At 59.0% G+C, this 12,493-nt stretch overlaps 3 protein-coding genes across 4 annotated transcripts; 1 reads left to right on the plus strand and 2 right to left on the minus strand.

The window, feature by feature from the left end:
* Positions 1 to 826: 826 nt before the first annotated feature.
* HSD17B10 (hydroxysteroid 17-beta dehydrogenase 10) lies at positions 827 to 4,287 on the minus strand. The gene is made up of 6 exons (XM_084540168.1): positions 3,592 to 4,287; positions 3,327 to 3,491; positions 3,084 to 3,248; positions 2,118 to 2,246; positions 1,930 to 2,038; positions 827 to 1,107 (listed from the first exon to the last, which is right to left on the minus strand). The coding sequence occupies exons 1-6, from the start codon at positions 3,613 to 3,615 to the stop codon at positions 917 to 919; spliced, it is 783 nt and encodes a 260-aa protein (XP_084396294.1). The 5' UTR covers positions 3,616 to 4,287; the 3' UTR covers positions 827 to 916.
* A 751-nt stretch (positions 4,288 to 5,038) lies between these two features.
* On the plus strand, positions 5,039 to 9,348 carry LOC311428981 (6-phosphofructo-2-kinase/fructose-2,6-bisphosphatase). The gene is made up of 14 exons (XM_084540167.1): positions 5,039 to 5,184; positions 5,275 to 5,400; positions 5,480 to 5,576; positions 5,675 to 5,741; positions 5,887 to 5,961; positions 6,086 to 6,142; positions 6,241 to 6,362; positions 6,441 to 6,648; positions 8,178 to 8,324; positions 8,443 to 8,547; positions 8,637 to 8,766; positions 8,864 to 8,926; positions 9,057 to 9,121; positions 9,253 to 9,348. The coding sequence occupies exons 1-14, from the start codon at positions 5,094 to 5,096 to the stop codon at positions 9,310 to 9,312; spliced, it is 1,413 nt and encodes a 470-aa protein (XP_084396293.1). The 5' UTR covers positions 5,039 to 5,093; the 3' UTR covers positions 9,313 to 9,348.
* A 15-nt stretch (positions 9,349 to 9,363) lies between these two features.
* On the minus strand, positions 9,364 to 11,447 carry LOC311428983 (non-structural maintenance of chromosomes element 3 homolog). Of its 2 annotated transcripts, none has more exons than XM_084540170.1 (11): positions 11,395 to 11,447; positions 11,173 to 11,221; positions 10,975 to 11,079; positions 10,790 to 10,853; positions 10,569 to 10,648; positions 10,382 to 10,476; positions 10,183 to 10,262; positions 10,068 to 10,110; positions 9,935 to 9,997; positions 9,594 to 9,708; positions 9,364 to 9,479 (listed from the first exon to the last, which is right to left on the minus strand). In XM_084540170.1, the coding sequence occupies exons 1-11, from the start codon at positions 11,430 to 11,432 to the stop codon at positions 9,417 to 9,419; spliced, it is 795 nt and encodes a 264-aa protein (XP_084396296.1). In that variant the 5' UTR covers positions 11,433 to 11,447; the 3' UTR covers positions 9,364 to 9,416. The 2 variants fall into 2 exon arrangements, with proteins under 2 accessions (XP_084396296.1, XP_084396295.1); XM_084540169.1 differs by having other exon boundaries at positions 11,173 to 11,224.
* Positions 11,448 to 12,493: the final 1,046 nt, after the last annotated feature.

The following is a 12,493-nucleotide window of genomic DNA, read 5'->3' on the forward strand; positions in this document are numbered from 1 at the left end:
ATCCCAGACACCCCCATTTTGGGTTTTCCCCAGCCCCTTCATACCCCAAGGCTTCATCCCCACACTTTTGGGGTTTCCCCAGTCTCTGCTCACCCCCAATTTTTCAGGGTGAGGTCCCCAAATTTTCAGGGAAAAGTCCCCACATTTTCAGGGAAAAGTCTCCAGATTTTCAGGGTGAGGTCCCCAGATTTTCAGGAAGAGGACCCCAAATTTTCAGGGAGAGAAACCCAAATTTTCAGGGTCAGGTCCCCAAATTTTCAAGGAGAAGTCCCCAAATTTTCAGGGAAAAGTCCCCAAATTTTCAGGGAAAAGTCCCCAATTTTTTGGGGTGAGGTCCCCACATTTTCGGGGAAAAGTCCCCAAATTTTTGGGGGTGAGGTCCCCAAATTTTCAGGGTGGGATCCCCAAATTTTCAGGGAAAAGTCCCCAGATTTTCAGGGAAAAGTCCCCAGATTTTCAAGGAGAAGTCCCCAAATTTTCGGGGTGAGGTCCCCAAATTTTCAGGGAGAAGTCCCCAAATTTTTGGGGTGAGGTCTCCAGTTTTTTGGGGAGGGGTCCCCAAATTTTCAGGAAGAGGACCCCAAATTTTCAGGGAGAAGCCCCCAATTTTTCAGGGAAAAATCCCCAAATTTTCAGGGAAAAGTCCCCAAATTTTTGGGGGTGAGGTCCCCAAATTTTCAGGGTGGGATCCCCAAATTTTCAGGGAAAAGTCCCCAGATTTTCAGGGAGAAACCCAAATTTTCAGGGAGAGAAACCCAAATTTTCACGGCGACATCCCCAATTTTTCGGGGTGACGTCCCCAATTTTTCAGGGAAAAGTCCCCAAATTTTCGGGGTGAGGTCCCCACATTTTCGGGGTGGGATCCCCAATTTTTCGAGGGGGGGGTCCCCAAATTTTTTGGGGTGTCCCCCCCCGTTTAGGGCTGCATGCGCAGGGCCCCGTCCAGCCTCACCACCTCCCCGTTGATCATGGGGTTTTCGGCCAGCGCCTGCACCAGGTGGGCGAATTCCCCCGGGTGCCCCAAACGGGACGGGAAGGGCACCTGCTGCCCCAAAAAGTTCCGCACCCGTTCGGGCAAACCGGCCAGCAACGGGGTGGAGAACAACCCTAAAAGGGACAAAAAAAAGGGGGTGAGTCGGTTACCCTATATCCTTTTCCACCCTAAAAAAAAAGGGGGTGAAGCGGTTGCCCTATAAATTTCCCACCCCAAAAAAAAGGGGTCAAAGCGTTTGCCCTATAACTTTTCCACCCTAAAAAAAAGGGAGTGAAGTGTTTGCCCTATAACTTTTCCCACCCCAAATAAAAAGGGGGTGAAGCGTTTGCCCTATAACTTTTCCCACCCTAAAAACAAAGGGGGGTGAAGCATTTGCTCCACAACTTCTTCCACCCTAAAAAAAACGGGGTGAAGCGTTTGCCCTACAGCTTCTCCCATGCCAAAAACAAAGGGGGTGAAAAAAAAGGGGGAGAAAAAAAAAAGGGGGAAGAAGCATTTGCCCTACAACTTTTCCCACCCCAAAAAAAAAGGGAGTGAAGCCTTTCCCCTACAACCTTTTCCAGCCCCCCAAAAAAAAGGGGTGAAACGTTGACCCTACAACTTCTTCCTCCCCCCAAAAAAAAGGGAGTGAAGTGTTTGCCCCTCAACTTTTTCCACCCCAATAAAAAAAAGGGGGTGAAAAAAAAGGGGGTGAAGCATTTGCCCTACAACTTTTCCACCCCAAAAAAAAGGGGGTGAAACGTTGACCCTACAACTTCTTCCACCCCAAAAAAAAAAGGGAGCGAAGCCTTTCCCCTACAACCTTTTCCACCCCCAAAAAAAACAGGAAACGAAGCATTTTCCCTGCAGCTTCTCTCACCCCATTAAAAAAAAAAGGGGCTTAAGGGCTCGCCCTCCAGCTTTTCCCACCCCATAAACCGCCCCCGACCCCATACCTGGAGCGATGGTGACCACGCGGATCCCCAGGGGCGCGAGGTCGCGGGCGATGGGCAGCGTCATCCCCACGATGCCCCCCTTGGAGGCGGAGTAGGCGGCCTGCCCCACCTTTTGGGGACAAAAAGGGACGATTAGGGGGTGGCCCCGCTCTTCCTGACCCCATTAATCCCCCCCCCGGGGATCTCACCTGCCCCTCGAAGGCGGCCACGCTGGCGGTGTTGACCACCAGACCCCGGTGGCCGTCGGGGTCGGGGGGGTTTTGGCTCATCAGGCGGGCGCTGAGGCGGGTCACGTTGAAGGTTCCCACTAGGTTTACCTATAGGATATGGGGTGGAGGCGTTAGGGTCGGCCCGACCCCGTAAGCGGCCTGAGGACGGCCCCGTGAGTGCCCCACGGTCACCCCGAGGACAGCCCCGTGGCTAAAAGCAGCCTGCTGATCCCATCCCTGACCCCACAACCACCCCATTGACCCCATCCCCGACCCCACAACCACCCCAAGGACACCCCCATGCCCCCAAGCACCCCATTGACTCCATCCCCGACCCCACAACCACCCTGCTGACCCCATCCCCAACCCCAAACCCACCCCAAGGACAGCCCAATGACAACAACCACCCCATAAACCCCATCCCCGCCCCCACAACCACCCCAAGGACACCCCAATGACAACAACCACCCCATAAACCCCATCCCCAACCCCAAAACCACCCCATTAACCCCACCCCTGACCCCAAAACCACCCCATTCACCCCATCCCTGACCCCAAAACCCCCCTGAAGTCACCTGCATGCCCACACCCACCCCATAAACCCCATCCCTGACCTCACACCCACCCCAAGGACAACCCAATGACAACAACCACCCCATAAACCCCATCCCCAACAGCAAAACCATCCAATTAACCCCATCCCCGACCCCAAAACTACCCCATTCACCCCATCCCTGACCCCACAACCCCCCTGAAGTCACCTCCATGCCCACAACCACCCCATTAACCCCATCCCCAACCCCAAAACCACCCCAAGGACACCCCAATGACAACAACCACCCCCTAAACCCCATCCCCAACCCCAAAACCACCCCATTCACCCCATCCCTGACCCCAAAACCACCCCGCTGGAGGCCCCCACGAGCCCCCCGGCCCCACACTCACATTAACAACCCGCTGGAAGTCCTCCAACTCATGCACCTTGTCCTTCTTGGCGTTGTAGGTTTTCACGGCGATGCCCACCCCGGCGCAGTTCACCGCCAGCTCCAGCTTCCCGAACCTCTTCTTGGCCACATCCAGGGCGGCCTCCACCTCCTTGGCGGATGTCACCTGCGGGGACAGCGGCGCTGGGACCCCCAATTTGTCACCTACCCCTTCACCTCGCTGCCACCCCGTCCCCGTACTCACGTCAGCGGGGGCGAAGGCGCAGTTGTCCCCCAGCTCCGCCGCCACCTTGGCCCCCTGTGAGCTGGGGAGGTCGAGGAGGACGACGCGGGCCCCTTGCTGCACCAAGCGCTCCGCTGTGGCTCGGCCCAAGCCCGAAGAGCCGCCGGTGACCAGCGCTACAAGGCCCTAGAGGGGATGGGAAGGGGTTTGGGGTTAAAACGGGGGGAAAAGGGGAAGGGTTGGGCTCGCAGAGGCCGGCTGAGGGGGGCGCGGTGCTGCCCAGAACCTTCACGCTGCGCAGGGACGCCATCTTGGGGTCAAGGCCAGTGAGGAGAGACGAAAAGAGCCGAGAGGAGCCGAAGGGGAACGAAGGGAGCCGAGAAGAGCCGAAAGGAGCCGAGTGGAGGAGCCGAATGGAAACGAACGGAGCCGAAGGGAGCCGAAGGGAGGAGCCGAGTGGAGCCGAAGAGGAACGAACGGAGCCGAAGGGAGCCGAGCGGAGGAGCCGAAGGGGAACGAACGGAGCCGAGGAGAGCCGAATGGAGCCGAACGTGAACGAATGGAACCGAGTGGAGCCGAGAAGAGCCGAATGGAAGAGCCGAAGGGAGCCGAGAAGAGCCGAAGGGAGGCAAAGGGGAAGGAACGGAGCCGAACGGAGCCAAAGGGAGCCGAGCGGGGGCGAACGGAGCCGAAGGGGGCCGAGTGGAGGAGCCCAACGGAGCCGAAGGGGAACGAACAGAGCCAAAGGGAGACGAGTGGGGGGCGAACGGAGCCGAAAGGGAACGAATGGAGCCGAAGGAAGCCGAACGAAACCGAAGGGAGCCGAACAGAGCCGAAGGGAACCGAATGGAAGCGGACGGAGCCGAACGGAGCGGAGCGGAGGCGGGACGTGGGCGGTGGTGGGCGGAGCCAGCCAGAGCTGAACGCTGATAGGCGGAGCCGAGGGGGCGAGGAGCGCAGCCGAAGGGCGGTGGGTGGGGCCAAGCCGCGGGGCGACGGGAGGAGCCGAGCGGCGATTGGCGGAGCCCGAAGGAAGCCGAAAGAACCCGAATGGAGCCGAAAGAACCCGAACGGGGCCGAGCGACGATGGCCGGAGCCGAAAGAACCCGAACGGAGCCGAAAGAACCCGAATGGAGCCGAGCGGCTGCAGGGGACGGGGTCGGGACCCCGGGGGGGGGGGGCGGGGAACCCCCCTGGATTTTGGGACCCCCACAGTGGGGCCATGGGGGGGACCCCCGTGGGGCTGGGGGGGGCAGGGGGACAACAGTGTTAAGGGGGGCCCCCCCCAGGAGATGAGGACCCCAAAAGACCCGGGATAGGGACCCCTGGGGGGGGGCGCAGACGTAGGAGCCCCAAAAATAGGGAGCAAAACCCCCAAAAATGAGGCTCAGGACCCCCAGGGAGCTCCAGGAGCAGCAAAACCCCCCCGGGGACGGGATGGGGAGCCCCAGGGACGCGGTGCCAGCACCCCGGGGGGGGCCAGGTCCCCCCCCCCAGGCTCGTCCCAGCTGCCGTGTCCGTGCCCGGCGGGCGGCCAGGGTGTAGCGTTACCTCCGACCTTCCCCGGGGGCCACCGGCGGGTTCCCCCCCCCCGGGGCCAGCATGGAGGAGAAATCGGCCAAAATCCCAGGTACTGGGCGAATTTTGGGTTATTTGTTTAAGGGAGGGGGGTGTTTGTTTAAAGGAGGGGGTGTTTGTTTAAAGGGGGGGGGGGGAGGTTGGTTAAATGGGGGGGGGGACACGAGGCCATGGGGACACTGACCGGCGGCGGGGACAGAGGGCAGAGCCATGGCGGTGGCACCAGCGGGCCAGCTGACGCAGAACCCCCTGCAGAAAGTTTGGGTCCCCCTCAGCTCCCACCGCTTGCGGCGGCGGGGGTGTGAGTTTTGGGGGGGGGTTTTAAGGGGTTGGGGGGGGTGCTGATTTGCCGCAGCCCACCCTAAACTTTGTCCCCACCCCCCTTTTTCAGCCACCGTACCCCAATTCACCAACTGCCCCACCATGGTGATCCTGGTGGGGCTGCCGGCTCGGGGCAAGACCTACATCTCCCGCAAGCTCACCCGCTACCTCAACTGGATCGGGATGCCGACACGGGGTGAGTATTCTCTTTTTTTTTGGGGGGGGGATGCATAATTTGGGGGTGCCCCCTAACTGCTCGTGCCCCCCCCGTGCAGTGTTTAACGTGGGGCAGTACCGGCGCGAGGCGGTGCAGAGCTACAAGAGCTACGAGTTCTTCCGCCACGACAACGAGGAGGCCATGCACATCCGCAGGTATGGAGGGGGCGGGGAATAAATAAGGGTGGGGGGAGTCATTTGGAAGGGGGGGGCACCAGCTGATGCCCCCACCCTAAAAAAAAAAACCTCCCCAGGCAGTGCGCACTGGCTGCCCTCCAGGACGTCCGCACCTACCTGAGCTCTGAAGAGGGGCAAGTGGCGGTAAGGCAACCCCACAATAGGGAAAATTAACCCCCAAGGGGCAAATTGCCCCCCCAGGGGGTAAATTTATCCCCCCAGGGGGCAAATTTATCCCCCCAGGGGGTTTAACAACCCCCCTTGGCTTTAATGTGCCCCCCAACCTCAGGTTTTTGATGCCACCAACACCACGCGGGAGCGCCGAGCCCTCATCCTGCAGTTCGCAAGGGAGAACGGCTACAAGGTGCTGGGAGTAATTTGGGGGGGGGTGTCTGAGGATTTGGGGGGGCTCGTGGCACTGTTTGGGGGTGCTCACAGCTTTCGGGGGGGGGCACTGGCACCGTGGGGACGTCCCCTTTCCCCTCCAGGTCCTGTTCGTCGAGTCCATTTGCGACGACCCTGCCATCATCGAGGAGAACATCAAGGTGAGGAGGGCGCTCCCCTTCCCGTACCCCCCAAAAAAAAAAGCGTGCCCCCACCCCCCAAAAAAAAATAACCCCCCCACACCTCTCTGCTCCCCCAGCAAGTGAAGCTGAGCAGCCCCGACTACAAGGGCTGCGCCCCCGAGGAGGTGGTGGCCGATTTCCTGCAGCGCATCGAGTGCTACAAAGCCACCTACGAGCCGCTGGACGAGCAGCTGGACAGGTGACGCCACGCTTTACACCCCAAAAAAACCCAAAAATGAATAATTTGGGGAAACCTCGTTAATATTGGGGCGCGCAGCGGGTTGTCTTACATCAAGATCTTCGACGTGGGCGTGCGGTACCTGGCGAACCGGGTGCAGGGCCACGTGCAGAGCCGCACGGTGTACTACCTGATGAACACACACGTCACGCCGCGCGCCATCTACCTGAGCCGCCACGGCGAGAGCCAGCTCAACCTGCGGGGCCGCATCGGCGGCGACGCCGGGCTCTCCCCCCGAGGGCGCCAGGTGGGCGGGGTTAAGGGGAGGAGCCACGCCCACAAAGGGGAGGGGCCTCCGGGAAGGGCACGCCCCCCTCCCTGCACACGCACAGTCAGGCTGCTGTGGGGTGATACGGGAGGGATGGGGGAGGGAGGGGAGGGGCTAAGGGAGATGGCCACGCCCCCCTGGGTGAGTCCAAATATGGAGGGGGTGGGGCTAAAGGAGCAGGACACACCCCCACAGTCTAAATATGGAAGTGGAGGGGTGGGGCTAAGGGATAACCCCCCTCCCCTCCTGGGATCCTAAGTAGGGAGGTGGAGGGTTGGCCACGCCCCATCTCCTGGAGCTGACCCAAATATGGAAGTGGGGGGCGGGGCTAAACAAGCCACGCCCCCAAGAGCTACTCTATGGAGGGGAGCTAAGGGAGATGGCCACACCCCCCTGGGTGAGTACAAATATGGAGGGGGTGGGGTTAAAGGAGCAGGACACACCCCCACAGTCTAAATATGGAAGTGGAGGGGTGGGGCTAAGGGATAGGATAACCCCCTCCCCTCCTGGGATCCTAAGTAGGGAGGTGGAGGGTTGGCCACATCCCCCCTCCTGGAGGTGCCCCAAATATGGAATTGAGGGGCGGGGCTAAACAAGCCACGCCCCCAAGAGCTACTCTATGGAGGGGAGCTAAGGGAGATGGCCACACCCCCCTCATAGGACCCCAGGTAAGGAGGTGGAGGGATGACCGCGCCCCCCTCTCCTGGAGGTGCCCCAAATATGGAGGTGGAGGGGTGGGGCTAATGGAGGCCACGCCCCCAGAAGCCCTAGCATGGGGTGTGAGGTTAAATGAGGCCACACCCTAATTCCATATAGGGAGGTGGGCAGCAAGGTGGGGTGAGGAAGCCACGCCCCCAGGAGCTATCCTAGTAGGAGTGGATGAATGGCCACGCCCCCATCACCCATATATGGAAAGGGGTGTGGCTAATGGTGCAAGCCACGCCCCTAAGAACAACCCTATTAGGGGGATGTGGGTGAAGGGGTGGGGCTTGATGAGGCCACACCCACATGAGACCATGGCTGAAGGGGTTGGGCTTAGGAAGGCCACACCCCCAGAAGCCCTAGGATGGGGTGTGAGGCTGAGGCCACGCCCCCAATTCCATATAAGGAGGTGGGCATCATGGTGGTGTGATGAAGCCACACCCCCAACCGTCCATATAGGGAAAGGGGTGTGGCTAATGGAGCAAGCCACGCCCCCAAGAACAACCCTATTAGGGGGATGTGGGTGAAGAGGTGGGGCTAAATGAGGCCACACCCCTAGAAGCCACCCTCATTGAGGGATATGGTTTAAGGGGTGGGGCTATAAGTGAGGCCACACCCCCATGAGACTGGCTGGGCTATACAGAAAGGGGTGGGGCTAAAGGAGGCCACACCCCCACAGAACAACCAACACACATGAAGGGGTGGAGCCAAGGACCCAGCCCCCCATGAGCCAAAAGGGGTGGGATTTAGCACATTGCCACGCCCACTTTGTGGGTGTGGCCTCACGTGGCCCCGCCCCCTCCCAGTATGCCCAGGCCCTGGCCGAGTTCATCCGGAGCCAGAGCATCCGGGAGCTGAAGGTGTGGACCAGCCACATGAAGCGCACCATCGAGACGGCCGAGGCGCTGGGGGTGCCCTACGAGCAGTGGAAGGCGCTCAACGAGATCGACGCGGTCAGCGCCCACCCCGGGGGTCCCCAAAACCCCCCAAAACCTCCCCTCGAACCCCAAAACCCCCCCTCGATCCCCAAAACCCCCCCTCGGGACCCTAAAAGTAACGCCCGGCCCACAGGGGGTCTGCGAGGAGATGACCTACGAGGAGATCCAGGAGCGCTACCCCGAGGAGTTCGCCCTGCGCGACCAGGACAAGTACCGCTACCGCTACCCCAAGGGCGAGGTGACGACCCCGAGGGCACGGGGACAATAACGGGGAAGGGGGTGATGGGGTTTGGGGACCCCCCCTCAGCGCCCCGTGCCCTCCCCCAGTCCTACGAGGACCTGGTGCAGCGCCTGGAGCCGGTCATCATGGAGCTGGAGCGGCAGGAGAACGTGCTGGTCATCTGCCACCAAGCTGTCATGCGCTGCCTGCTGGCCTATTTCCTGGACAAAAGCGCCGGTGAGGCCGTGAGGACACTTTGGGGACAATTTGGGGACATTTAGGGGACAATTTCATAGCCACCTCCCTTAATTTTCTTCCTCCTCCCACCCCGCAGAGGAGCTGCCCTACCTCCGCTGCCCCCTGCACACCGTGCTCAAGCTGACCCCGGTGGCTTACGGTGAGTGGGGACGCCCCCAGTGTCCCCCCCCTCGATGTCCCCAAGGAGGGGACAGCACCCTGGGGTGTGTCCCCCCCCCCCCAGGCTGTAATACCACCCCTTTTGTGCCCCCCCTCCCAAATTAAATCAGGGTGCGAAGTGGAGTCCATCTTCCTCAACGTGGAGGCGGTCAACACCCACCGTGAGAAGCCCCAGGTGAGGGAGGGGGGGATTTGGGGGATTAATTACAGCCCCCCCCCCACGGTGGGGACACGTTTTGGGATGAAAAAATCAGATTTTGGGGTGAGCAGAGCCCCCCCACAAACACAAAACCGTTTGCACCACAGAACGTCGACGTCAGCCGCCCCCCGGCCGAAGCCCTGATCACCGTCCCCGAGCACTACTGAGCCCCCCCGCCACTAATTAAAGCTTGCCTTAACGAAGCACCGAGCCTGGCGTGTAGCGGGGGGGCCACAGCACCCCCAAAATACGCTTTTATTTAAGGGGAAGTTCAGGGGTTGGCTTCGGCCTCGTTGTATTGACTCGTCCAGAAGCTGGGTTCTTTTTGTTGGATCTGGAGACAAAACACAACAAAAAATGAGGGGGGGGACACAGGTTTTGCCCTCTCCCCCCAAACAAAAGGCAGGAGAAAAGAACAAAAAACAGGAAAACCTCTAAAAAAAATCACCTTTGCCACAAAATTCAGCATGTCCTTCTTGGAGGTCTCCTTGGCGGCCCGCGGCCCCCACTGGAAAGAGAACTCGGGGGGGTCCGTCAGGGGGATGGGGGTGATCTCCAGGTACCTGCAGGGAGCAGGGGGGTGAACCCTGTTTTTTGGGGGGGTCCCTGGGGGGTGTCCAGCACGCCCCAGCCCTGTGACACCCCCTCGAGTCACCGGGCACGGGGACAGCAGCGAATTCTCTCTGCGGTGCGGTATAAACGGCCCGGCTGGCACTAGCGCCGCGGCTGCTCTGTGCGCACCGGGGTGTTTTGTGCTCCCCCACCCCAAAAAAAACGCCCCCCACTCACTTCTGCCTCACAAACTCCTCCGTCACCAGCTTCTTGACGTCCCCAAACACCTCGTGCTTCTCCCTGGGGGTGGCGGGGGGGGTTAATGGGGTGCGGAAGCAACAAATCCCACTCCCACCCCAAAATGTCCTACCCTGGGTGCACCCGGAGCCGGCGGAGAAATTCCCATACAGCACCTGGAAAGGAGAATGTTGGGGAGGGGGGGGCAAGGAGAAATTTGGGTCCAGAGGGGGCACAAAATATCTTACTGTCTTTGGCTGAGTTGCCTTTCATGAAGATGAAGCTCAGGATGATGGTGAGGAGGCCCAGTTTGGCTGTCTGGTTGTCCCTGCGGCGGGGAGAGCAGCGTCACCCACCTGAGGGGGGCACCTGGGGGGCTCTGTCCCCATTCCCCCCCCTCCAGAAAACACCCGGAGGATGCCAGCGCCCTCATCGCCAGCCCCTCACCGCTTCAGGTTCTCCCCCTCCACCCGTGGCAGGTTGCTGGTCAGGATGTAGATATGGTGTTTGGTGTCGATCTCCACCAGCTGCAGCCCAAACACCTGCAGGAGGCAAAGATTTAATCCAGCGGGTGCAGGGGGGGGGCGAAATCCCAATCCCAAACCCCACAGCTACACAAGAACCCCCCCGCTACCTGCTGCAGGATCCTGCCTGCCTGGTTGACGATCTCGGAGTAGACGTCTTTGTATTCCCTGATGACTTTTTTCAGGATGTCTGCAGGGAACAGGGGGGATGCTGAGATGCTGAGACACTCCCCAGGTATCCAGTGAGGTTTTTGGAGAGATCCAACCCCAAAACGTTTGGCAAGATCCAGACCAACCCCAGAAACTGTGACCAGAGCTCCCCTAAACTCACCGACTCTCTTGATGGGGATCTTCTTCTGGTCCTTCACTAGCAGGAACTGAACCAGCTCACTCACCTACGCGGTGAGGAAGGAGAAGCAGCCAAAATACGTAAATAAAATACAAAATATGTAAATAAAATAACAGAACGCAGGAAGGTCAAGCTGTCCCGCAGCAGGACGGGGATTGTCCCATCACCTTCCTGTTGACTTCGTCCCGGGAGCGCCTCTCCAGGTTCCTCTGCACCTGGCTGTGCGTCTGCGTCTGGCTCAGGCTAAAATCGTCGTCGTCATCGTCGTCCGCCTGCGGGACAACAACCAGAAATGCCGCAAGCCGGTCTACGACAACCCCTCCCCCAGCAGAAACAGGGCAGAAACCGAGGGCTCCTCTCCTCACCTGGCTGAAGGCCGCCCCTTTGCTGCGCTTCCTCTGCGACATCTCCCGGCTGCTAAGGGGAGGGCAGAGCCGCACGGGCTCAAGCTGCTACCGGCCGGTCCCCATCGCCCCCCTCCCCGTCCCCGCCCCTCTCCCAGCCCCGAATCCCCGAGCCCGGGGCCTCCAGGAGCCGTTGGAGCGGCCCCGAGGCCCCGCTGCCGGCCGCGACCCCTCCGCCATTACCCGCTCCCCTCACAGGGGGCCGTCTCCTCTCTGCGCATGCGCGCAGGCTACGCACCCGCCCCCGCTCCCTTATTGGCTCTTCCCTCTCCGCCCCGCCCTTTTCCATTGGCTGCGCCCCGCCGCCCGTCCCCGCCTCCGGCTGCGATTGGGCGAGAGGCGCTGGCCACGCCCCCCCTCTCCCGCCGCGTGCCGGTAGCGGTTCCTCGCGCACCCTCCCCTCGGGTTTGGAAAAAAGGCGGGAAGCGGCTTTTACCTCAGGCGGGGAAAATGGCGGCAAATGGTCGTTCCCTCTCCCCCGTGGCCCTTTTAAGTGTGGAAATAAAACAGAAAAAAAAAAAACACAAAAAAGCACAAAAAAGGCCCAAAGTGGCCGACCTCACCCCATCCTTTCTTTAATAAAGGTATTAAAGCGCCTGATCACTGCCAAGCCCCTCACTTCAGGCTGTGGCAAAGGCACCACAATGGTGGTTGAGGCACCATCAGTTATTAAAATAGAATCATAAAGGTTAAACTCAAAATATGCTAACATATATACTATGTTAGCATATTGCTAACACATATAAGCTGTATCTATCTATCTATCTATCTATCTATCTAAAACTCAGCTCTAGCTACAAAATCGAGGCTGAAGAAGGAACGTAGAACTTAATTAAATTAGCTGATTTTGGAAAAAAAAAAAAAAAAAAAAAAAAAAAAAAAAGCTGAAGTGTTAAATGACAACAGCAACAGAGCATGCACAAAATAGAAAGGAGAAAAGCACAAGGTGAAGAAGAGCCTACATCAAAAGACCCCAAAGTGTGACAACCAAGAGAGTATTGCTCATGCAAAATTAGGAGGGACAATATGATAATTAGTTCTGATAAACCATTAATGTAAATCCTGCTCTTTCTTGCAAAATTATCTCAATATACGTATCACTGTACCATAAATAAGTACTCATTGTCTTGCTTAAGTGTACGTGTTTGGTGGAATTACCGCCCACGTACACAGCGCTGTTAATAAATAAAACCTGCTTTATAATTCTCCAAAATGAGTCTTGAAAAGTTATATCTGGAGCAAAACCTGCTTAGGAGCGTGAGAAACACAGCTTTCAGTTGCC

Source organism: Aythya ferina (genome assembly GCF_964211825.1).
Source record: "Aythya ferina genome assembly, contig: HAP1_SCAFFOLD_231, whole genome shotgun sequence".
In the NCBI taxonomy this organism is placed as follows: Eukaryota; Metazoa; Chordata; class Aves; order Anseriformes; family Anatidae; genus Aythya; species Aythya ferina.